At 38.3% G+C, this 24,729-nt stretch overlaps 1 protein-coding gene across 1 annotated transcript in view; it reads left to right on the top strand.

Annotated features, from left to right (window-relative positions):
* The window catches only part of LOC121962364 (contactin-associated protein-like 4), a 132,637-nt gene extending 109,296 nt beyond the window's left edge, over nucleotides 1-23,341 (top strand). The window contains exons 19-24 of the mRNA XM_042512620.2: nucleotides 4,397-4,621; nucleotides 7,408-7,541; nucleotides 9,782-9,869; nucleotides 17,150-17,365; nucleotides 17,809-17,880; nucleotides 22,474-23,341. Of these exons, the coding sequence (XP_042368554.2) occupies nucleotides 4,397-4,621; nucleotides 7,408-7,541; nucleotides 9,782-9,869; nucleotides 17,150-17,365; nucleotides 17,809-17,880; nucleotides 22,474-22,670 (932 nt within the window). The 3' untranslated portion in view covers nucleotides 22,671-23,341. The remainder of the gene's footprint in view (nucleotides 1-4,396; nucleotides 4,622-7,407; nucleotides 7,542-9,781; nucleotides 9,870-17,149; nucleotides 17,366-17,808; nucleotides 17,881-22,473) is intronic.
* The last annotated feature ends 1,388 nt before the right edge of the window (nucleotides 23,342-24,729 follow it).

The following is a 24,729-nucleotide window of genomic DNA, read 5'->3' as shown; positions in this document are numbered from 1 at the left end:
TTTAAAGTATCCATCATAATTTTAATGTCAATGAAGGACAGTTTTGCTCCTGTTTTCAGTTTCCCAATTCATTTTTTTTCCATGCTCCTACTAACATCATCTTGAATTATAGGTAAAGATAACATGCTTTCAGATCTGTGAAGTTTAAGTTCACAAGACATTTTAAGATCCCACACTCCTCAGACCGATCCAATTATATTTGACGGATAGATTGGCACTGGACGGAAGAACTTGAGTGAAACCTGGACTGTTATCATCTTAAAAAATGTAAAAACAGCAGTCTCTCCTCCAACTTCAAATTGGCTCATTTAGTTTTCCATCCCTTCAGTTGCCTTGACAATTTCATTTCCTGAGAGATGATAGGTTAATTTAGCATGAAGTTCATTATAGGTTTGTGTCTAAAGATGGCCGAGTGAGTTGTATGCTATAAAACTGCTGCAGACATCATTCATCGGATAAAGACAGAAAAAAAAGAGTATCAAAATTTAATGCAGGTTTTAAGGATTATTGTTATGCTGCTACAGTATTCAAATGTAATCTTTCTTAGCACTTTATATTACTATAAAAACAGACTAAGGCAGTATCTAGTTGTGACTGTAATATAAATTATATTATTAACTATAAATGATAATATAATATCATAGTAATTACTGTAACAACAGTTGTCTGTCTTATGAATTCTTGCCCTACTACCTTAATTTCTTCTTCATATGTTATATTGCATCTTTTATTACTTAACAGAGTTTAGAATACTTCTTTAATATGGTATATGGCATAATGATAATAAAGTACTGAATGTTTGTTTTGAACAGCAGTCTATTCTGCTGCTTTTTATTGTATTTTAGTTTGCCAGCTCAGTCTGTGCGTCCTATTCAGAGGCTCTCCAAACAAAGAGGAGGAAATTTTGTTTGCCAATTAGATGTGGCAGTCACAGGCAGAGCGATGCATTTGTCAGACACTCGGAGGAATAACGCACCTACTTCAGAAATGCCACATCCGCTGTGGCGGTATGTGAAGGTCCAGTCACTGAAATGTCTCTTTGTGACATCTGGCTCACAATCCCTCGTTGTCTGTGAACCTAATGAGAAACAAAGGTAACTGTCAGCTTGCTAAGCCCCATCGCCCTTAGTTACTGTTACTATTCCTGCCAAGCTTTTGCACAGTTTACAATAGATTAATGACAGATTTATCACTTTTTTTGTCAAAAGTGGATCCTTAACTTAGGCAGCAACTGTTGTTTTTGCTTTCTAAAATTACAAATGTCGCTTGCTTAAAGGAGCTGTGTGTGAGATTGAGGGTGATGGCATCTAGCGATGAGGACTGCAGTTTGCATCCACCTGAAACTTCTCCCAGTTAGAATTTATTCAGTGTTTGTTGTTCAGGAGGTTTTTACTAAGAGCGTAATTATCCACAGAGGTCTCCTCCTCTCCAAAACAAACCAACACGGTGATTTAAAACAGTAAAAACACTGAATGAAGCAGTTTCTTGTTTTTAAAAAATCTGTGTTTTTCTGTTTCTCTTGCCATGGAGGGGCTGCTAACTCACCAATGTGAATATACAAAAAAAGCATGCTTATTATATCCATTTCCCTAACTGTTTCACACAGGACTTGGAGGCAAATTTTAGCTCCATAAGTTTGTGTAAAAAAAAAATATCTGTCTGACTTTTTGTGTTTACAGCTTACTTTAAAAACAAGAATCCTCTAAAAGTGCCTCACTTGATATCGTGCCAAAAGGAATACAGGCCAGATCTGCAGGTTCCAACAAGCTGGTGATCCATGTAGATAACATATTATTAAAGTAAACACATTCTTCTTGTACTGCACTGCAGAACTAGTTATTTCTACAGTTGTCGGTATAATAACAAAAGACAGTTATTATACTACTATATTTGTCTGTAGTAAAAAATCCTGTTGTACCAAGAACCAAGCGTTATATTTGGCTGTATTATTTGTATTTCCAAACATGTTGACTTATACTTTTAAAGTTAAAAGAGAAAAGGCTTTGACAATGAACTAATGTGTTCGGCAAGTGTATAATAAAGATATCTTGGAAAAAGAGTTTGGCCTGAGGCTGCTGGAGTGTCAGCTTCCCCAAATCAGATCTTTGGTGACTTAAGCGAACCCTCTAGCATGTAGTATTAAAGGCCTCTTCCCTTGTCTGCCCACTAAGTTACTCAGCCAAATCTGCAAACATTTGCAGCTTGGACTTGCCTTTCGTGTCCAGTTTCTGTTGATTGGATTATCGCTGTTCGGAGGATGCTTTTAGGAGACAGTTGCAGCCAACCCAAATTCAAATATCCAGAAGTTTCTAATATACACTATTTGGGGTTTATCTCAACTCTTTCAGACAAATAACTAGAATTAAAATGACAATAAGACTTGTGCTGCAGCAACTTTTGAATCATTTGTAAGCTGTCAGAAGGGTTTATGTTAAAGCTTTATAGAACACAATTATTATGACCTATCCCTGGTTCTTTAATGAGGAGTTGAGAGCAAAGATCAGACAGTTTTCCGAAGAGGATCCTTCAGCCAGCAGACATTAGGCCGACCCAGACCGTCTCTGTAGTTCACTGTCGCCACAGTTTGGCCTCTCGATGCTCGTTTTGAGCTGGTAATAATGAGCCCGCTTTGTCCTGAAGGTCAAGCATTGGGATTATCTTAAAGGACACTTGTGGCCCACAATGTCATCGAGTCTGCCATGTGACTCATCAAGAGCTTATTGGAGAGTGGTGAAAGTCAACATCACACTCAGTCAGTACTGTAGAGATAGGTTGTTAAAGGAATAGTTCAGTGTTAAGGTAGATACGCTTAAAAGAAGGTTGATACTACTGTCGTGTCTGTGTGTTAATGTTAAACAGATATGAGAAAGCCCAGAAGTAGAGCCAGAGATTTGAATCATCAGTTGGAGACCCCTCAGTTGACTGAGAATCTTCAAGTTGAGCAGTGTTTTTTTCTTTTGTCAGTCAGTGTGCAGTGTACTCAGACCGTTCTCATGCACTGTTCCTATGTTTTTCTATAAAAAGTAATGCACCAAAATTTTACATATCTCACATAATGCGATCATGTGACCAAAGCGTTGATGGGACTAAAGATGTGGATGGGTCACAAAACAAAGAATTTTCCAGAACCATGTAAACTCTGACTGTAACTTTTACTCATTTTAAGGTACGTTTTGATAAACCTAACCACAGAAACTTTACTTACCTAAAACTAATGTCCGTAAGTTTTCATTTATTACATATCTTTACAGTAAGGATATTATCTTTATTGTGGGGAGCTGATTTGTAGTATACCATACTAACTGTAGTGCTTTTTGTAGGGTATCATACAAACAGCTGCATGACGATATGTTGGAGTACTTATTGGGATGTTTCAGTCAGTCAATCCATCTTTAGGGTAAGTGGCACGCTTTAGCTTGGAGGGCTAACTTGGTTTGTTTACTATATTATGTGACAGTTGCTGTCACCTTGCATATACCTCTGAACCTCGCTCCATCTCTCAAACTCTGTGTGGAAAGAAAGGAACAAATAGTCAAATATTCATATCGAATAGTATTTCGCCTGACATAATTAGTCAGGAATTTGGAATTATGCTAATAAGCATATTTCCAAAAATGTTTAATTATTCCTTTAAATTGCAAATAAGTTTAAGTGTAAGACAGTTAATTTACCAGTTTAAGCCAACAACTAACAGAAGAGATAATTTAGCAGAAATCTTTTTGGATTTTTGACATGCAATTGGCTACAAATTGAATTGAGTTGAAAGTGAACAGTAGTTTACTGCATGTGGAGTCCATGTTAAGGGAATTCAAACAAATAATATATAATAAATTATTATTATTTAATATAATAATAAATAATAAAACCTTTATTTGATCAGGTAAGTCCTGTTGTGATTTTCTAGAGAGACCTGAGTACGTAAATAAAGACATAAAACAAACAATTTAAAATGCACTATACCAGTCGTAGTACATAAAATAATATAACTTTATTTTAATCATAAAGAATAACAAAGTTATACAAAAATGAGTCAGTTAAGAAGTTAAGAAACAGTCACAGTTAAGATCTTGTAGGATTTTGACTAGATTTCTGAACTGATCCATTGGAACCAGATAGTCAAGCTTCAGGATACACTGCAGTTTGTGCCATGTGTACGGTGCAAAAAAGCAAAAAGCAGTATTTTAACATTAAACATATAAAACAAACAAAAAGGTACTTTGTTTTCCTGAGCTCACCAAATTATGCAATTTCTTTCTTTTTTCCTCTATTTAGACCTCTCAGTCAATGACGGTTTCTTTTTTTGCAAGTACAATAGAGACAGAAAGCCCTACACAGGAAGTTCACTAGTCAGATCCACCACTGATTCATCCCAACTCTGTAACTTTCTAACTTTCAGAGGTTTCAGCCAGCTTCACGTCGTCAACATCCATCGTCTACAACCTCAAGGAGCCCTACGAGCTGAGCAGGAACAGCAGTGCGTCGCCATCGTCGATTTACTCCGATGTGATGCTGAGAGGAGAAAACATCTCCCTGAGCTTCTGGACCAGTCAGAGTCCTGCTCTGCTGCTCTACGTTAACTCTTTTTACAGGGAATACCTGGCTCTGCTCATCAACAGTCATGGTGAGGACAATGACCTGATATAATTCCCACACTGACTTATGTTCACTCTCTCCTCTCTCTGTTTCTGTCTCCCGCTGCATTCATCCCGTCACCCTCTGCTGCCTCCTCCACGCAGCCAGGCTAATTGTCATGCACAGTGTCAGGTTCAAAGAAAACATTTGGTGCAGTTACTATTAAATGATAATTCTGTTTTTCAGCAGGGGTCCTCCTTCTCTTGTTCTTGCCGTTGTGATTATTTATTGTGTTCAAACTTTAATCACTCGCTTCACTGTCGAGCTTTACAGAGCTCCAGTTGGCAGGGAGCAATGCCAGCATTCCTGCATAGCACAATAGGATTTGCCATTACCCAGTGTGTGCATCTTGTAAACATAACTGAATTCATTTTTTTTTCTAGTGTGAAGTTTAGTTTTGGAATTGGAGATTTAGTAATTTTGAACACCATGCATTGTCATAATGGCAAAAATTAGCAACACGTGATGGACATATTGGGTGGCTTTCTTTAATCCATTAAGTGACATGTACTTTTAATATCATTGTAAATAAATTCTGCTCTTAGTATAATTAATATCCAGCTTTTTTTGTAGACTGAGAGAAAGCTAAGGGGTGGCAGGTTTTGATCAAGTTATCATTAGGTAACTGCACTCTTGCTGAAGTATCTAATTATATCCCAGAGAGAGGTTCCTTTTGGATTTTGGATGCAAAGGCTTTTCTCATGTTTCTCTCCATTGCTGCTGCTGTAACAGGAGCCTCAGTTCCTGCACACAAAGAAACTTTCCTAAGTCCCTTGCTGAGAGCCTGAAACACTCTTTGCCCTCTATGAGATTGTTTTTATTATCAAGATGTGCTCTTATGATAGGGGAATTGCTCCCTAAAGGTCCATGGGGGGGGGGGAAAGAAACATAGTGAGTCATAGTTAGGAAAAAATGAAAAGGGGTATTAAGTATTAAGTGTTTGAATCTTAAAGAAAAAAAAAAGATTATATGCTATCACTTCTGCTCATCTGTAAAGTCTGCAGACACTGCAGAGCATTCAAATTATCTTAGCGTTATGGAATTTATTAAGTGTAAAAAAAAAAGAGGGAAATTAATTTAATATCATGGAGTGTTATTCATAGAGATAAAGTATTAATCCTCAAAGTATTTAATGGTTTGTAGTTTCTTAATTCGGCAGCTGGTAACTTGGAGCATTCAGATATCTGGGTGAAATGTTCTTTCTTTGAGGGAGGGAAGACATGCCTTCTTAGATGTTCATAGCCAAGAATGTGGACATTTTTGAGACTTAATTAACTATCAAAGACTATTTAAATTGCATCTTTAAGTTTAGACATGTTTGTATCAGCCAGCAACATTATTAAGATTAGATAAGATCGTTCTGCATTTTGGTTTTGGCATTGGCTGTATTGTTGGTGATCAACAACAACAACAACAACAACAGTATAGCATATACAGTTTACTTCAGTTTTTAGCAACAGCTTGTGTTAGATCTATGTTATATCTCATAAGTATATCTATTATTGATGCCCCTTTCCCACCAAATCAGCTCTGGTTCTTGAGCAGGTTTTATTCAGGATATTTGGTGCTATCAAGGGAACCAGCTCGTGTTTCCACCAGTTTTGCACTGAACCATTGTACGACAAACGTTAAGAGTTGTAGCAAAATTGCAGATTACATTGATACCCTGCAAACTTTGTTCTGTTATTAGAGATATTTGTTTTACCCAAAAAACAAGCAGGAACCAGTATTTATAAGACCACTGCACTCTCTAATTTCTGTTATGATTTATCACATGACTTCTCTATTGTTGCCTTTTCGCTCGTCTTTCTCCAACCCAGAGAATATGACATGTACGCTGACAGTTTGCACTTCAGGTCAAGGAAAACCCTCTTACGTTTTGGTTTCAGCTGAGAACCAAATTTTCAGGTTCTGAACCAATATATTTTTGGTCAAAATAAGGCGCGAGACTGAAATGAAACAGGTTCCATGTTGGTGGGAAAGGGTATCAGCGACTTCTGTCTGCAGAACTCAAATTGCCCTTCTGTGAAAAAAATAAAAGTCCACTCTTTTTTATGGATCAACATATTCTGATAGTACAGTTCATGTGATATCCCACAAATTAGCTCCCTATGAATTACGTTACAAAAGTAACGTAAGGTTATTGAGGTTAGTTTTAAGAAACAAAGTTGGGTGTTATTAGGTTGAGGCAAGTAAAGTTACTAAGGTTAGGTTTAGGAAAAAGTAACATTGTGAGGATGTACCTTGTGACCCATTCAGAACCCCAACCGGCCTCCTTAGAGACAGCTTGGGACTGCTTCCTTGTTTATTCCTGTCAGCGCACTGGTCACATGATCGCAGCCTTCCAGAATACATGGGTTATGCAGAAAATGATCAGCTCATGATTACATGGGATATGTATGAAAATGGTTGCATTGCTTTTTATAGGAAAAGGTATGAAAAGAAAAACACCTGGAATAAATATAATCTGACACAAACATGCGATACATGTAAATTTGCAGAGCATGACTTTTTATGTATATACAAAAAACAAGGGTCCATCAGTGACAAAAAAGAACTTAAAAAATTCTCTTTGATTACTTACATGCTTGTACAAAAGAGTAAGATAGTACTTTTAATAAGAATAATAATAAACTTATGGTGTATCACCCCTTTCAGACAAGAAATGCAGTCCAACATGCTTTACAACAAAGAAATTACATGCACTAGTGCTTCACTTGAAAAGACATAGAAGACACAACAAAACCCTCATGTTGTTCTGTTTTCTTTTCAAAGATGAGCTGGAATTGAGGTACAAGTTGCACAGCAGCAGAGATGCCGAGGTGTTTGGGAGCAGAGTCACGAACTTGGCTGATGGACGTCTGCACACAGTGATCATCAGGAGACAGGCAGACAGCGTCTCTGTTCAGGTACACACAAATAATTCAGACTGTCACACACATCACCACAACAAACACTGCGAACAAAAGACAAGAAAAAGTAAGAAATCTTTTGTAATTAATTTCAGATGCTCCATCCTCCTTTAAAAGTCTGTCAGAGTGACATCCACATTGTGCATCATTACATTGTTAGATAAACCCACTGCTCACACTGCACTAAACACCTAATAATGAGAGGCAGCCTGCACAGGGACACTAGTGAGGCTGATGCATGTTGTCATATTATTAATTGAAAGTGCTGGCAGATGCTTACTTTGTGGCCATGTGGTTCATTCTCTCACTGCAAATGAATCATGTATACAGGGATGGGAGCACCCAGCTTAATTATGTTCCATGCAGCTATATTAGAATATGACCCAAACCAGGATTATACTCATAAACAGGAAACTTTTTGCAAAGGTTTACCCTAAGCTTGAGTCACCTACAGCAAAAGATGAGATGATAAACAATAACCTACACCAAATCACCAGAAAACAATGTTAGCATTGTACATTTCAGCAAACTACAGATATTCTAGATTTTGAGGTTTCATATGTCCTGGACGTGCTGAAACTTTATGTTTCTTATGTCTTCATTTTTATTATTTTTTTTTTGTTGCAACAACCAAGCAGCAACCTGCAAAGGCTGAAAAGTAAAGCTAAAGCTGAAGTGCCAAAAACTGCACTTCATCAAATGGCCATGAGGCTGGCTCCAAAACAGAGTAAACGTACATGTTAAAAACATGTTTACAGACTGGTACAAAAAACAATTTTGGCCTCCATAGCTAATTTCAATATTCATGACAGATGTATGGGGATGAGTTTTTTAATATATCACCCTTTTACATTTTATTAAGGCCAAATGTTACTTAAATGTAAGGGTGGGGCTGTTTGAGTCAGATCCACTTCTTGCTCCAAAAAAATAGAGGGTGACATCTGAAATGCCGAATTTGGGGCTTAAAAACAGGATTAAATAAACCAAATGATGACATAATGGTGGCTACATCCATTATTTACTATGTAAATAATCGTGATAATGTTGGTATGCACAAAAACCACTTGGTTAGAAAATGAATGAATGTTTTGGCTTATAGTACCCACTTTTGTTGGTACAAACATGGCTTGAAGTGTCCCAACGTGTCATAAAAAAAAACAACTTTGCTGTTTGTTGGCCTCAAACAATGTTTTGCTGCTGTTTGCTGCTTGGCAGCTGTCTCACCTAGTTAAGCCATCCAATGTTTCCTCTTCTTCCTGATGAGAAACTCAGCTCATTTACATTTAGTCTGAAATTCGACACTTTGAAAAAACATTGACATGATAAGTATGTAATGTAGGAATGTAACATATCCATGGTTTGTAGAAACGTACAATGCCAGCATTCTATTCTGATACTAGGTTGTCTTCACCCTGGTATGAAAATTAAAGAAATGATGTCCTGAGTCGATCCATGGGCTTGAAAATACCAACCAAACCGTGTCTGTAAGTGATCAGTGACAAAGTACAAAAACACCAGCCAGCAGTTTCAAGTAATGCTATATAAGTAGGCATCGACAAGTCAAATAATTGAATCATAATTGAAAGAAAAATATATACACATAATTAAAAGATCAGTCCCCCGTGGCATACCAGTAGATATCTCACTTAAGGCACTCCAAATGTCGAGATTTGCCTCTGACAAAAAGATTTTGGAACTCAATCAGAAAGTAAATGTAGAAATGCTACATTTCCTCTCTGTTTTCAAGCTTCTAGTTATTTTCCCTGTTTATTGTGGCTCCACTTTAGTCTCAGGTTGATCAACATTAGCAGATGTCTCATTGATAAATGATTTACTAAAGCCCAAATCTCTGTGTTTGCAAGTGATACATCACCCCCTCTGTGTTATTATAAAAGAGTGTCTCTCTCTCTGTGCGGCATTTACCACCTCAGAACCTGCTCCACTTCTCCACTCAGCTACTGCAAACCACTGCATCTCATGGGTCTATTGGTTTCCAGCTTTAGGGTTTAATCCCATTTAAATATGCAGGTCAGACCAGAAGTTCAGCCTCCGGCAGGCTTTTCATGTTTAATTGCTTGCTTCTCTGCAGCCATTTGTCGAAGTTTCAACACAGAGCAACCATTGTTTAAACACTTAACAATAAAAAGCTGTCCTTGACAGTTTGTCGCTGTTATCGGTCTTTGCTTTTTACCCTCTGAGCTTTTACCTTTGCAGATGTGACATACATTATCTTTCAGATCGACCAGAACACCAGAGAGGACTTCAACTTGACATCCGATGTGGAATTTAACAGCATCAAATCACTCATTCTGGGCAGAGTGCCGGGTAAGTGCAGAAACTCCAGCACTTAGACAGACTCATTTGAATAACAGCACTGAGATGTTTGGGCCCTATGCGACAAACACTGTTCTGGAGCTTTCTGCTGTTTTCTATTCATCATGTTGGGTCAGCCAGTGGGAAAGCTGCAACCTGAGCAACAGCTGTGGTGCTTTTAAAAAACAAGTTGACATCCATATTCAAATGGTCACGAAGAGAGCACTTTACTGTGGAGATGCAAAACAAGAACCTTAGAACCTACTAAAGGTGGAGCCGCCCACTTAAGTCGTTGTTATGTGGCATTAGAAGCATTTTAGAGCCATAGGGGTTGGTAAAATATGTGTGCAAATGGCATTGTTTTTTTCACTAATGTAGAAGTTCAGAAAATACAGTATACGTTTGCGAACCTTTATCTGTGTTATCGAAGCGGTGAGTAATACAGTCTTTATGTCTGTCTAGCTGAGCGCAGCTTCAGACAGCTGTAATGGTAATAACTTTGGAAAAGGTCCTTCACTTTGTATGGTAATGAGGAGAGATTGAAAAGAACAAATTACTTGGAAGATTGGAGTCAGCACCCTGCGATACAGCATAACAACCAATAAGTCTCAGCCGCTGTGGGAGGGGTCAAACTAAACCAGGAAGTCAGACGGTACAGTTCAGCCTCTCTCTGCCTGACAGAACATTTTGCTTTCACATCACTCATGTCGTCCGCTACAGGACTGATCTGTCTCCCCAGAGCATCTGTTAAAGGGGAGAGACGTTGTAACTAGAGCTGTGATGCCTTTGTGTTTTCATCCATTACAATTAATATTTACTTTTTAATACCCTCATCTGAGACAAAAGTGCTTTTGAAACAAGGGGCTGAGATAGGGTTAGGTATCAGAAGAGATTCACAATAAGAATCTTTTCAGAATTCACATAATTACTAGAGCTGCACCTGACTCAGAATGATGTCAGCCGGATCACATTTGACTGTTCAGTACAAATATTCAATGATTTCATACAAAGTTTGGAAATTTGAACAGGGCTCAGCGGGACGTTCATTGTGACAGCAGCATTTAGGTCAGATTGAAAACAAGCCAATGGTGCTAACGACGAATCACAAATGCACAATAACATTTTTTCGCGACACTAGATATCAGCAAAAGCCAGAGACTGTATCGTATTAACTTGCTGCAAGCTTTAAAATTTGCTACTTCTTCACCTTATGGTGCAATTTCTCTCACCCTCTGTGCAGCTGCATAGCGTCTGTAGAGTAGTGTTAAAGTCAAGAGCACTCACTTAACAGGAAAACCTGGGCAGTAAGGGGTGCTCAGTAGCTTAATGATCTTTAAAAAAAATCTGGGGAGAAAATGTTCCCAGAAATACACTGCATAGAAAGCAATCTCAGTCAGCTTGGCATCTCTGACTGATTATTTGAGCCTTCAGCTTTCAAGGGGCAACTCTAATACTTAATTACTGATTTAATGTATTCAAACCTTAACCCTAAAGCTGGATTTACACTTGACATTAAGGGTAAACATCGATCTCTCCCTGCATACGTTCAGAATAGATATTAGTTCTAAATCTTCTGAAATGAGCACCACAGTATTACATGTATTGTATGTGATTAGGCTTTAACTGTAACTATATTTCCCACAGTAACTGCTTTAATAACTGTAAGCATACTGATAGAACTGGAGTTACATCCAGGTAACTTCTATTTTGCCCTGTTTCATTTCCTAATTGGAGACTGCTGCTGTGCAACTGACGTGCTGATGGCAATTCATTCACTTATGGCCAAGGACTTAGCATTCACAAACGTTAAAACTACAGGAAGCTTTAACAGCTTCACTATAAAAGTCGAATAAATTGTGAGTTGGTGGAAGCCCAACTGGCAGTGTAAGGTTTGTTAGATGTTAAACTGAAACAGGTGCCATCAAAACTCAAAACAAAGCAGATATAAAAAGCAGTGAGTTTGTTATGTGTAGTAGTTCTTGTTGTATGTTGATGTAGACATTGAAGAATCACATAATATCTTGTCATTTAAGTATCCATACATACATTCACCCATTTTCCAACACACTTGTAATAAAATAGCACGTGATAGGTGTCTCTGAGCTGACGCCTTTCCTTGCCATCTGCTTTGAGTGTGATCACTCAGTTAAAAAGGAGTAATCAGTGGTTATCAGCCTCACAGATAAAGATCTGAAGAGGGCTGCTATATCTACACCTGCTGAATCTACACCAGTAAGCACAGTAGGTTTATTGTCAAGTCATCGGTCAATTAAATGGTTGTGTTTCTTGTTAGACAGCAACCTCTAGTAGATGTAGTAATTATGATGGGTGCAAAAGAAAAAGTCAAGTGACATTATGTTCGTATTATACTGTACATAGAGAGTGAAAGTCCATTCCAGAAAGCCAGGGTGGTGGACAGGTCAAAAAAACACAGGACTGTAGCACTAATTGGTGAATTTTTGTAACACACAGACCTAACCCAAACCGTCATCTTTTTTTCTAAACCTAACTATGTAATATTGGCGTCTAAACCCAACAAAACTAAAAGTGAAACCTAATAAAGTTGCTCCTGTTGATGACTGTCATTTTATAGTGTGATAACTAGGGTTTGGTATTGAACTCTGCACTTTTAAGGATACCGACTAAATAACTTCAGTACTGCCAAGTGTTGATTCACATTTAATCCATCTGTGGCACATTTTGGTACCTGAGAGTGCATCTGAGTGAGAGCACCGGGTTCAGGCAAGATGCAGAGTTGCTGCAAAACACCCCAAAGCCTGGAAGTCACTTAAAGAGTTGCAAGACTGGCAACGGTGCTCCACAGAGCTGCCCAGTTCAACTTCAGACAGGAGGCAGAAGAGCCCTGAAGCTGGGAAGCCAGCCACAGAGCTCCAGAGCTTCCAAGCGAGCCAAAACTATTGTTGCGCACATAGACAGACACATGCAGACAGACAGACAGACAGACCAAGACAGAAGATTAGCTCTATGTGTGATTAGAAAAGAGTTGGAAAGCAAAGTTGTTTTTAGTCCATTACGTCATCCCTGAAACTTGCTGAATAATTACAATTTTGTTATGATAGAGAGAGTAGAGTACCAAATAACAGGCACTGGTAACAATATAGGTTCAAATGTGAACAGTACATGACTCTACTGATAACAGCCGACTCAACCTACAACCCACCGCAATAATGACCATACGTATATTGATATTTTTTTGTATTCATATATCTACTGAAATACTTAGTTTTGATGATGGAAAACCAAAAGCATCCGATGCCAGACCAACACACGTGTAAGGTGCACAAACATGTTCATCTGTTGGAAATTTCTTTGTGTGTTGACCCCGGCCGTGTTAGTGTGTGACCCAGCCTTCTCTCTGCTGAGCCAGAGGACGCAGGCAGTCATATCAGTATCAGAGAGGCAGCAAGATAGTTGATATACTGTCACTCCCTGCCAGCGCTGTCATCCATCAGCCTAACTAATGGAGCAGGAAAGAATGTAGAGACGGAGCTGTTCACAGAGAGAGAGAGAAGGGTGGGTGATGAGGAGAGAGGGAGGGTGAGATAGTGATACAACGAGAGGTGGAGGTAAAGGGCAGCAGCTGGGCGGGGGTGGACAGTAATCGTCGGTTCGTGGATACAAGGCCAGGGCTGTCAGTGTGGGATTTGACTGCGCACATAAACATCCAAATCCTTCTTAGTGAAGGCACGGACTCTTTTCAGCATTTTCAACACCTAATACCACCAGTACTGGATATTGTGAGAAATGTTACCACATCACCCGTATTATTTAGCTTTACATACTGTATTGTGTTTTTTTTTACTAATCTAAACTAAACTAAAACTAATTTAAAGAGAAAACATTTTAGGATCTTCTATGGTCAGTTTCAGTTGTTTGGCTTTTGTTTTGACCATATTTTTTGGATATTCCTTTTTCATAAGCCCAGTTGGGCGGGGGCCCTTCTGTGCGGAGTTTGCATGTTCTCCCCGTGTCTGCGTGGGTTCTCTCCAGGGTCTCCGGCTTCCTCCCACAGTCCAAAGACATGCAGCTCAGGTTGATTGGTGACTCTAAATTGCCCTTAGGTGTGAATGTGAGCGTGTGTGGGTGTCTGTCTATATGTGTCGGCCCTGCGATAGTCTGGCGACCTGTCCAGGGTGTACCCCGCCTTCCGCTCAATGACAGCTGGGATTGGCTCCAGCCCCCCCGCGACCCTTACGGGGACAAGCGGTTACAGAAAATGACTGATTCCTTTTTCATAAATATGAACATACGTACATGCATGCTGAAAATACAGACACACAGAGATAGAGAAGAGTTGTCTTTGTAAACAAAAAATGTGGTATTTCAGTGTTGGACAATCTGATGCTACAGCTGTGACTTAAATCTGTTGTGTTATAAACTTTCCCTCCCATCTCAATCTGTTGCTCGCCATCCTGCAGGCTGCCCCCCCACCCCACCGCTGGGAGGACCACATTCAATTTAAAAGTTAATCAAAGCCTGATCAAATACACAGCTGATAAACAGCCCTCTCCAGCCAGGCCACTCTGCAGTGTCCCATTAATGTGGTGAAAAGTTGCTTCACTCCTGTAATAACTTAGATGAGTGGCGATGATGTGCTGCGTAATCAAATTGCACTGCAGGAATAATTGTAGTTCACACTGACATTTATAGCTAACCAAGATTTCATTTAGCACCTGTTGTCACAAATAGTGACTTGAGCACATTAGCCATGAGTTAGACCAGCTGGCAGTTTCTTAAGGAGGTGTTTATATGTTTTTTGTAGTTTTCTTATGACAGCTGAGAGGCAATCTAGTGACAATCTCAAAAGTGTTACCTATAAATAGTCACATGTCCACTTTTCACTTAACCAACACTTTTAAAGTATTTGAAATCTAATTGCTAAGCATTTGTTGAACTTTACTGAGAATTCTGGTACCCGGAGGATGAGTCCTAAAGTTTTGGTGACCCCTTCGCCCTTCTCTTCTCATTACAATTTTATACTACAACCTGCACTTGTACACAAGAAATATAATAATGTTAAAGGCAAATTACCATGAAATTTGCTGAGCATATTCCGGCTCCTAAGGGAATAAATCCTTTTGATTTTAATGACCCAGTTCCCTCCCCTGTAGCACCAGCATTAAGGCTCTAAAAATAGAAAAGTAAATGTTATGCCATTTGTTTCACCAAGCACTTTCACGGTGTATGGTGTAACTAACATTTTAGGATAGACTTGTTGCTTACTAGCTGTTTACCTAAACTGCAACATGTGGTATTTTATGCTGAGCAGGTAGCTTTCATCTCAACAAAGCAGGCAACCACCTTGCCTCTTCTTTCTCCTCCATTTTCTTATTGTATTTTACAATACAATGTGAAAAGTATGCCTTGTCATTCAATGAGAAGCTTGTTTCTGGATTTACTCTATTGTATATACAGTATTGAATGAGTAAAAATCATTTGGGATCAGATTGTGTCCTGAGAAATAATGTTCACATTGATAGATTCTGCAGGACATGATTTATATCCAGTGCCAACAGTAAGTGCAGATGCAGGGAGTTGTGCGGCCTTTATGTAACGAGCATGACAAACTACAAGGGTACAGAACGCATTTGACTTTGATGCTGTGATTCATGTCCCATCTCAGACCGATAGTTTCTTTTTTGTATGCATTTAACCATAAGCATTACCTGTCTTTTACCTTAACTAAGGATTGTACTTTATACAGCATAGTGGGATGTCATCCATCACTTTGTGTAGCTAACAATACTGGTACATTTTAGTCTAATAGATCACCTTAAGCAGTTTTCAAACTAAATTAACTCTTTGCGAGGTCCTTCCTTCTGGAACAATCTGCAGGCCAAATTCAAACATCTCTTTAAATGACCTAATCTAAACAAAACTTAGATTAATAGAAGTGTTGCTGTAGGTGAAGCTGTGTCAATTAACGAACAAACTCCAGACTAAATATTGCTCTCTTGCTAATAAGGGATAATAAGCCAATTTTTAACCGGCTTTATATAACAACATAGGTACGTAAAACTCCAGTGGATTTTCCTGGCTCTCGGGCTTCTGCTTTTTCTTATTGCTCACCAACCATGCAGCCACCAACGGCATATACAGTAAAGACATGGATCTTAAAACTCAGACGAAACTCCAATCATAGGGTAAAACTACAGAACTAATCAAAATAAATCAAGATTTTGTTCCTGTATTGCCTATTTCTGGCCTAAAATATTTTCCAAAACATATTTTAGTGCCCTGTTTAGCTATAATAGCAAGTTTGTGAACACGAGCTGGGTGCCATACTGCTTCCTGCATAGTGAAAACAAAAGTTGGCAAAAATGAGATCAATCGTTAAAACTAAGCAGCGCTGATAAAATATTAACCAATATTTTGTTACTAAGTTGCCTATTTTTAACCTCAAATGTTTTGAGAAACATGTTTTAGCTCACTGTTTTACTGTGATTAGAGAATGATTGTTACCAGAAGGCCGCGATTGTGTCAAATGGACGATCTCCAATTACATCACCTAACAGTGGGAGCATTTATTGGTCTGGTGCAGCGTGGTGCATTCTGGTAGTTGTAGGTTTTCTATCTATTGAGCAAAAGCAAATACTATTTCCCTTTTTTTTTTCTTTTTTCTCAAGTCATGTAGCACCAATTACTTATTAAAGTATTTGCATGTTTGTACTGCACAGACAGCCTAATTTTATGAAATAACCCTCCTTCCAGCAGTGAAATACTTCTTTAGTGCACTGTATTATGTAATGTATTTTTAACATACATATTACTGCAGTTGTGATTTGATGTTGTCTTCCTGTTTGTGCTGGATGTTGCTGTTTGATGCTATGTTGGCTGAATGTTACTCGTAAAAGGTGTTTTATTCTCGATGTGACTAATAGTTAAATACAGGTTATACACATATACGTATAGACAGCTTATCCATACTGTAGTTAGCATGCATGAATACTGCTATAATCATTGTTTAAAAATATGGTCTTTAACTCTGAAAAACGTCCCCTTTGTAAATGATGTGTTTTTTCAGCATCATCCACTATCAGTGTTTTATTTAGCATAATCATTTCCAGCAGGTTTATCCTCTTTTGCTGCATCAAAATGGATATTAAAATGATTAAGAGATAGACAGATACCACTTATCACCGTAACCATGGTCTCATCAAGATAAATGCTCATCGCGGCTGTATCTTAAATGTGTAATTGGAACTTGCTGATAACAGATTTGTCTTCTCACTCAGCCACTCTTGTCTCTGTGTTTCTCTCCTCGTCTTTAGAGTCTGATGAGTTGGATGCCGAGCTGGCAGACTTGGCCTCTCTTGGGTTCGCAGGCTGTCTGTCAGGTGTTTGCTTTAACTCCATCAGTCCTCTGAAAGCTGCTCTGCTACACCCTGACAGCCCTGTTATTGTCAGCGGCCCTTTGGCCCAGTCGAGCTGTGCTTCCTCCTCTCCAGCCAATCCCTACGCGGCAGAAACCACACACTCCTTATCAGGTACAAAGAGCAGACTCAGCCCTTATATCCCAAATTATACTCTACTATATACACTAAAAGAATCATTAAATAACCACCCCACCCCTCTCCCTTCCTGGTATGCCTTTTATTGTATTCTGAGGGCTGTTCATTAGACTCTTTATAGGCTCATTAACCATCCTCCTCGGTAAGCAGACAGAATGATGGCACTACGACAGATGAGATTAGTCAGACAACTGTAGTGAAGTCCTTTGAGGCTGTGCGGAGGCTTTCAGCGAGCTCTGTCTGCACTGACTGATGGTTCTCCCAGTTACTCGATCTGTCCCTTTGCACTCCTTTACCTCATCTTTCTTCTTTTTTTATGCTATATCACATTTTCCTCTAACTTTTTGTTCTATCCCTTTCATGCTCTGTGTCTTTTTTACCTCTCTTTTCTGAATGCCTTTTCTGCTTTCTCTCCACAGAGCAACCTGGTTCAGTTGATCCAGGTCAACCTTTAGTCAACGCCATCAGAAGTGACTCGGCTCTAATTGGAGGTAATGCAATCACAATAGTGAATAATAACGATTCATTAAAATTTCAGAATCACAAATACTTAATTGATTGCTGGGGGGAAACTGTGGTTAGTTCCAGTTGCTCTGATGCCAGCTTAGAGAGTTATAGCAAGTAGAAATAAGAACAAGCCCAAGTATATAAAAATAGAAATGTAAAAATAGAAATACAGTAATAGTAAACAATAAGCAAAATATGTAAATATTAAAAAAATATAAAGTATGCATAATATGCTGAGTATTTAAATGTGTAAAAATAGAAATGTAAAGATATACAGGAGTGGAGATCAGCACTAAAACGGTAATATTTAAATTGTAATACGGACAATGTGCTGAGTGTGTAAAGTATGTAAATATAAAATTATAGACTCAGAACTTTATATAAGTTATATAAGTTAATAAGTTTTCGTGCAGGATGCGAGTGAGGAGAGAGTAGTTTTGATCTTCGAGAGAAAAAAGAGGCAGGGGGATTAATGGGTTAGCTGTTTAATGAGAATATTTGGGGGCTGAATTCATACATGAAAACCTTGCTGACAAAAGGATTTTAGACTTGTGTTTCCATTTTAAAACCACTTCAATGCAGATTTAAACCCAGTCAAGCAGTATTTTGTGTCTCAAACCAGAAGCTTTACTGGTATAAATTTGAGTTTGTTTATACCTAAAACCGTGGAAATCTTTTGAGAGGCAAGTGAGAACATCCAGTCCATTTTTGAAGTCCGATCTAAATTGTTTTCTCTCCTTTGTTTGTGATTTAAGAACAGTAACAAGTTTGTAAAGTTAATTTTTCTTAGTAGCTTACATTTTTTCTCATTTTTTGGAGAAATTTGGTGGAGAAAAAAAAGTTTTGCCTGGTAAAAAAAATCTAAGATGATTTTTCCAAATGTCTTTCTTTTCACTTATGGAAGAAGATGAAAAAAAGGGAGTTTTTCAGAAGATTTCTCTTTTTTTTTTGTTGCTAGGATCATTTTTCAAGTATTTGTTGTTGTAATACCTGTTCTAGCCACTAAAAACTGAAATGCACAACCTTGTTTTCTAAACAGAAATAAAAGCATTCATATTATCTTCCAGCTGAAAGACATAACAGTAGTGTTACATAACTTACCATCACCCAATACATTTACCTTATATTTAGAGCGCATGGATAAATTAATATTCACTTGGAAGAAAATATGAATGCTTTTAGTCCTATTTGGGACATGGAACAGCTGTGCACTTCAGCCTGTTGTGCCCAAATGAGTACTACATAAACAAGCTCAGAAAAATCATCCTGATGAAAATAATAACAATAATAATAAAAAAATTTAAAAATAGCATGCCATTTCTTTTGTCAGCAAAACTTATGATCAGTTTATATTTAATTTATAGATGATCTTGTGGCATAAATGATTGTTTTTCAATTAATTTTTGAATTGTTGTAGTTTTTTCTTGTGTGTGTTTGGTTGTGTATTACCTCATGGTTTTCATTCATTTATTTAGGTTTTTCCAGTTTTAGTCTCTGTACTTAAATATTTTGGATACAGGAAAGTGCAGTCGCGTGTAATAATCTTGTTTTCATCCCTCAGCACTGCTGCCACATTGGTACTTCCACTGTTTGATGTCTTTCTCATGCAAATGTGAGCATGGTTAAACCTTGTCAGAAACCCAGTAATCCAATTGCTTGTATTGCATGTATTACTGGCATTTCCAGCAGAAATCTAGCCCACTGGATTTCATGTTCACATAATGTTTTAAGGACTAGTTTGATGCTTCTCACCAAGAAAACATAGTTACTTCCTCCAAAACATACACAATTTTATTTTTACATTTCTGTTTATGCAGTATTTAAAAAACATAACGCAGTCTGTTAATCATGAGCTTTAGAGGTGGTGGTTATTTTTAAACTATGTAGGGAGCCAGGCTAAGTGTTTCTCCTTGCTTCTAGTCTTTGTGCTCAGTTTGGCAAACTGCCATTAGATCCATCTTTAAAAAGTGCCCTGTGGAGTTTTCTCGCACACAATCAAAAGTTATGTTTCTATTGATTGTTTCTCACCAAAACACACTGCATGTATCCTTGAAGCCTTACCAACATGCTGAATGTACGTTTTTCCTCATCAGGCATTTGTAAAGTCGATTACAAATCCTGCATGGTTTACATCCATGTTTAGCAGCTCATCTTCCTCCTTGCCTTCCCTGAGGGGTGAGCCACGAAGCGAGATTAGAGCCTCAGTGAGGTCTGTTTAGTCTAAAGCCAGGGTTTCCTGTGCTACAAAGATGGCTTTCTTTAACCTGGCTGGATCACCATGGTAACTTATGTTCAAACTTAACCTGGTTGGGAGCAGGTTATGTTCTGGGTTTCAGCTTGAAATCAGCTGAAATCAAATCTTGAGCCCTAATGTGGCATAAATGCCACCTAACAAAGTGGTGCATGTATAGTATCATTGTATGCATCGCAAAGTGTTTTTTGTTGTTTTTTTTTTAGACAGGAACCTGCAGTTTATCTGTGATGCAGAAAATCTGAGCAAGAATATTCTCAGACTCAGACTCTCACTGATCTACTGAATGTGTCTGCGGTGTTTTCTGGTCAGTTTGCCCACAGTGGCTCTAAGGGCAGCTTCTTTAAAACCACAGATCACATTATCAACAGTTCACCATATATTTTTCATCAGAACGATGTTAATTACACATTAAATGTGATATAATTTCTTCAAATCATACCATACTTTCACCACTTATTATGTTTATATGCTTAGTTCTGATTTGCCAAAGTCTGTTTTTACACTGCTGTTGTATTACAGCTAATAGATTAGTCTGTTTGTTATTTGGTATCACATAATTATTCAATCCGTAAAAATAATTAATTTTGATTTGTCCAAAAACTAAAGTGATTTATACTTTTCCTTCATTACGGGACAGTGTCAGACCTAAATCTATTGTTCTTCTTCTTAGCTAAAATGTTTAAATCCACTGCATCAAATTTAAAGTTTAAGAGCTGCAGATTGTGCAGCTGTCTCGTTAGAAATAAGAGTGATGTAAAAGCCTAAATAGATATTAGCTTTTGTATTCACTAAACGTCATTTTCTGTCAGCTCTTGCCTTAATTGAAGCAACAGTCAGCATCAGTCAAAGCGAGCTCTGTTGAACTTGCTCGCGCTGTTTTCAGCACAATAGTGTCAAATGATTTCCTGTGTGTCTCGTTACTCACTTGCTGACTCTCTTGCTGTCATAATCTTAGATTTTGACTATATTCTTTTATCTTGAGGACATGTTTTTCCTTGTTTCATGTTATTTATTCATATTACATGTGTTTACTGTTTTATTTTGTAGATTTTCTCCTCATGTGTCATGTCTGGTTTACTTCCTGTCTTTGTGTTTCCCCAAAGTGTTTGCCTGCCCTGCCCTTGTTAGTTTCACCTGTCCTTGATTAGGTTCCCACTGTCCTTGGTTCTTCCTGCCTTTGGCTGTTTCCCGCCTGTTTTCTGTAACATTTCTGTAACGTCTTCTTTCAGTCTTATTAGTCCTTCCCTGATCCCAGAGTCTTCCCTGCACACCTGCTCTCTATTAGTCTCATTTGCTCCACCCTAGTGTTCCTTACCACTCCCTTGTTGTAAACCAATCACTGTTTCCCTCCTTTTGCCTGTGTCCACCTTCTCCAGCTGTCTCGTTCTATTGATTAGTTCTTTGTGTATATAAACCTGTCTTTCCCTTTGTCCTTTGTCAGTTCGACCGCTGTGTTTATCCCTCTCATTGTGTCATTCTCTGCTCAGCCTCATGTTTTTCATTTCTTCCCATAGTTCATTGTTGCATTCTGCTTTGTTTTCAGTATGGTTTTGATATGTATTTCCTTTGTACTTTGAGTTTGTTACCTGCCTGTTTATTTGGAGATTGTTATGCCTTTGCACCAGTGACAGCCAAAAAGCCGGAGGCATTATGTGTTCAGGTTGTCTGTACCTCCACCCGACAGACCTGTTCTCATGAGCATGATACTTTAAGAACGTCTTGAGGATTTTTTTTTTCAGATTTAGCACAAACATTCACTTTGACTCAGGGATTAACTGATTGGATTTTGGTGGTTATAGATCAAAGTCGAAGTCATTGTGGCCCTGCATCTGTCTCATTCTTAACTTGTTTTGTCATGAACTCTTCAGATCTGGCACAGACATTCACTTGGACTCAAAGATGAACTGATTAGATTTGGTGGTCAAAGGTCAGGGTCACTGTGACCTTGTCTGTCTCATACTTGTGAATATCTTGTGGGATATCTCAAAAATACCTTGAGGGCATTTCTTCAAATTTGGCCTTGAGGAATATATTATGATTGTAGATGATGAAATCTCAAAATTGTACCTAATCATGCCACTATCACCTGTTAGCAATGAACCTGTTTGGCTGTGGAATGATGGAAAAGACTGGGCAGACTGGTGTTACCGACCTGCACACCAAAAAAACTGCCTGATTCAAGTCCACAGGGTATCTTTACCACTCAGATTTAAAAGCGGTATTGAGCTTCTCTTGGCAAGAAAATAAAAAAAAAGAAGACAAACTTCTGTTTATTTCTGTGAATTTGAGGTAAAATTCTCTTGGTGCATTTCTGTGTTTTTAGGGGTGATCGCCGTGGTGATCTTCGTCACTGTTTCTGCACTGGCGATAATGGCCAGATTCATCTGCAGCAGGAAGGAGACGTATCGAAACCAGGAAGTCAAAGAGGCGCAGCCTGAAGACAGCCATGAGTTCCCCTTCAGCAGCCAGGCGGACTCTCAGAGCGCTCCCAGTGAAAACCAAAAGGAATATTTCATTTAGCAGGAGCTCTGACCTCCCACTGACCTGACAGGACAGAGCGGGATGATTCACCAGGAGCTCAGTGCTTTACTAGACACACAGAGCCGCTGGGCCACCGGCGCCAGTGGATCGATAAGATGTGAAGACAGAACAATTTCTGATTTTTTTTCTCTTTCTGCTGTCATTTTGAGGATGTAAATATTTAAAAATGTAAATGGTTATTTGTGTGCTTATAAAAATATTTCTCTGCCGTGTTGAAAATAATTTATTGGAAAACAAAACATGCTGAATCTATGTGTACCAACACACAACCTCCTTACAGTTAAACTAACCTTTTGGACTTGATGTTAATTTATAAAAAGCACTTTTTCTACTAGGAAAATGAACCCTCTGTGAAATTTGAGATGTCAGAGCCATACTGTATGTGTCAAAATATGGAAAGAGAGACTGGAAGATTGACATACATGTTTCACGTTTAAACATAAGAACTCAGCCAAAGCACAGCATCAGAGTCGACTAAAATCCATTTGTTGTAAGTGAACATAATTTCCATACTTGCTGTATATATGAATACGAAATTAAATTCGCTCTCAAAACTTATCTTCCACACTTCATGTTTTGAGTTAGCCAGAAAGCTTTTATGTTACTTGCTGTGCTTTTTCTTCATATCATGAAAAAAATAAAAGCTTTTACGATGAGACCAAGTTTTTTTTTTTGTACTTTTCCTCCCTGCCTGCACCACCTGCAGAGAGCAGCCGACACCAAAAATCTCAAAGTAGCTTTTAACAGTAAAGCTTTAAGCAGCACGGACTATAAACACAGACTGTCTGTCATTTCCTCCGCTCTGCAGACATTTAATATGTTTTTTGCTGAAGCACTAACCTGTGTTTGCCTGACAGGTATACGAAGAGATCATCAAAACGGGAGATACAGAATATTGAAGAGAAGCTGACAATGAGATATAAATGATACGCTTAAAACCAGCCATCCAAATATTACTATTGGATATCTATTTAAGTCCTTGTCTCTGCAATTCTTTGTATCATGAGTGGGATATTTTTTTAGGAAAAAAATATTGAAAATGCTGTTTTTACCCCCTATCTCAGCATGGTTTCATGCTCAGTGATTTTACCTCATTACTGCTCTGTTGAGGTGTTTGTTCTTTGTCTCTTTCACACAGTTCTGTCTTCAAGATGTTTTTTATGGTTTTTCATATAAACAAATGTCTCTTTTGATACTCTTCAGCACAGAATAATCCCACACAATAATGATACACGGTTGTTGAAGGCTTTTACACTTGCTCTGCCAAACACCTGCTGTTTGGTCGCTCTGTCTTTGAAAATGCCTGTGGTGCAAAGAAAGTGATGCATTTGAAATTTCCTGGGTAGTTAGAGGGAGTCGTGATTGCTAACGTGCATGAATGCTGACAGGAGCACTACAAAGCTAAATTAAGACACCCCAAGGGACAAGATGCTGCAGCCCTAGAGACTGTTTGAAAGACAAGACATGAAGAGTTAAATCACCAGAGTAATGGCTGCTTAGCACTGAAGAATTAAAAAAAATGACTGATTTTGTACATGAACACTTTCATAAAAAAAATAACGTCCTGTTGTGTGCATGCCACGCAAGCCCGGAAGACGTTGCTCAGGTTAAAAGCACTACACAAAGCTGTATCATTCTTGAAGCGGTCTCACCAGTCATCCAACATGCATTGTACTCATAAATTTTAAGTTTTGCTGCTCTTGTGACTCTTAGCAGTCCATGGAACAGAAATCTCCGTGGACAGATATCTGTGTGTGTATTCAAAATCGGTAGGCATCAGTATACGATTTAGGGATAAGAAGTGTTCTGGTTTCCATTTGTAGTACTGACCAATCACATTTGAGCCGTTTGGAAGGTAGGTGCTGTCTTAACTATTATGACGCAGCCAAAATACTGCATGAGCTTAAAAAAAAATACTTTAACCTCGTCTTACTTTGAATATGTGAAAAAAAATGTTTTTCTTACATGCCACTATGTCAGTAGTGATAAATTTAAGTGAAAGCAGTCTGAACTGAGCACGTTTTGGATAAATAGGACT

The sequence above is a fragment of the Plectropomus leopardus genome, chromosome 5 (genome assembly GCF_026936395.1).
Source record: "Plectropomus leopardus strain MGB_pleo_1.0 chromosome 5, ASM2693639v1, whole genome shotgun sequence".
NCBI lineage: Eukaryota > Metazoa > Chordata > Actinopteri > Perciformes > Serranidae > Plectropomus > Plectropomus leopardus.
The sequence above is the reverse complement of the archived record's forward strand: the minus strand, read 5'-3'. Positions and strand labels throughout refer to the sequence as shown.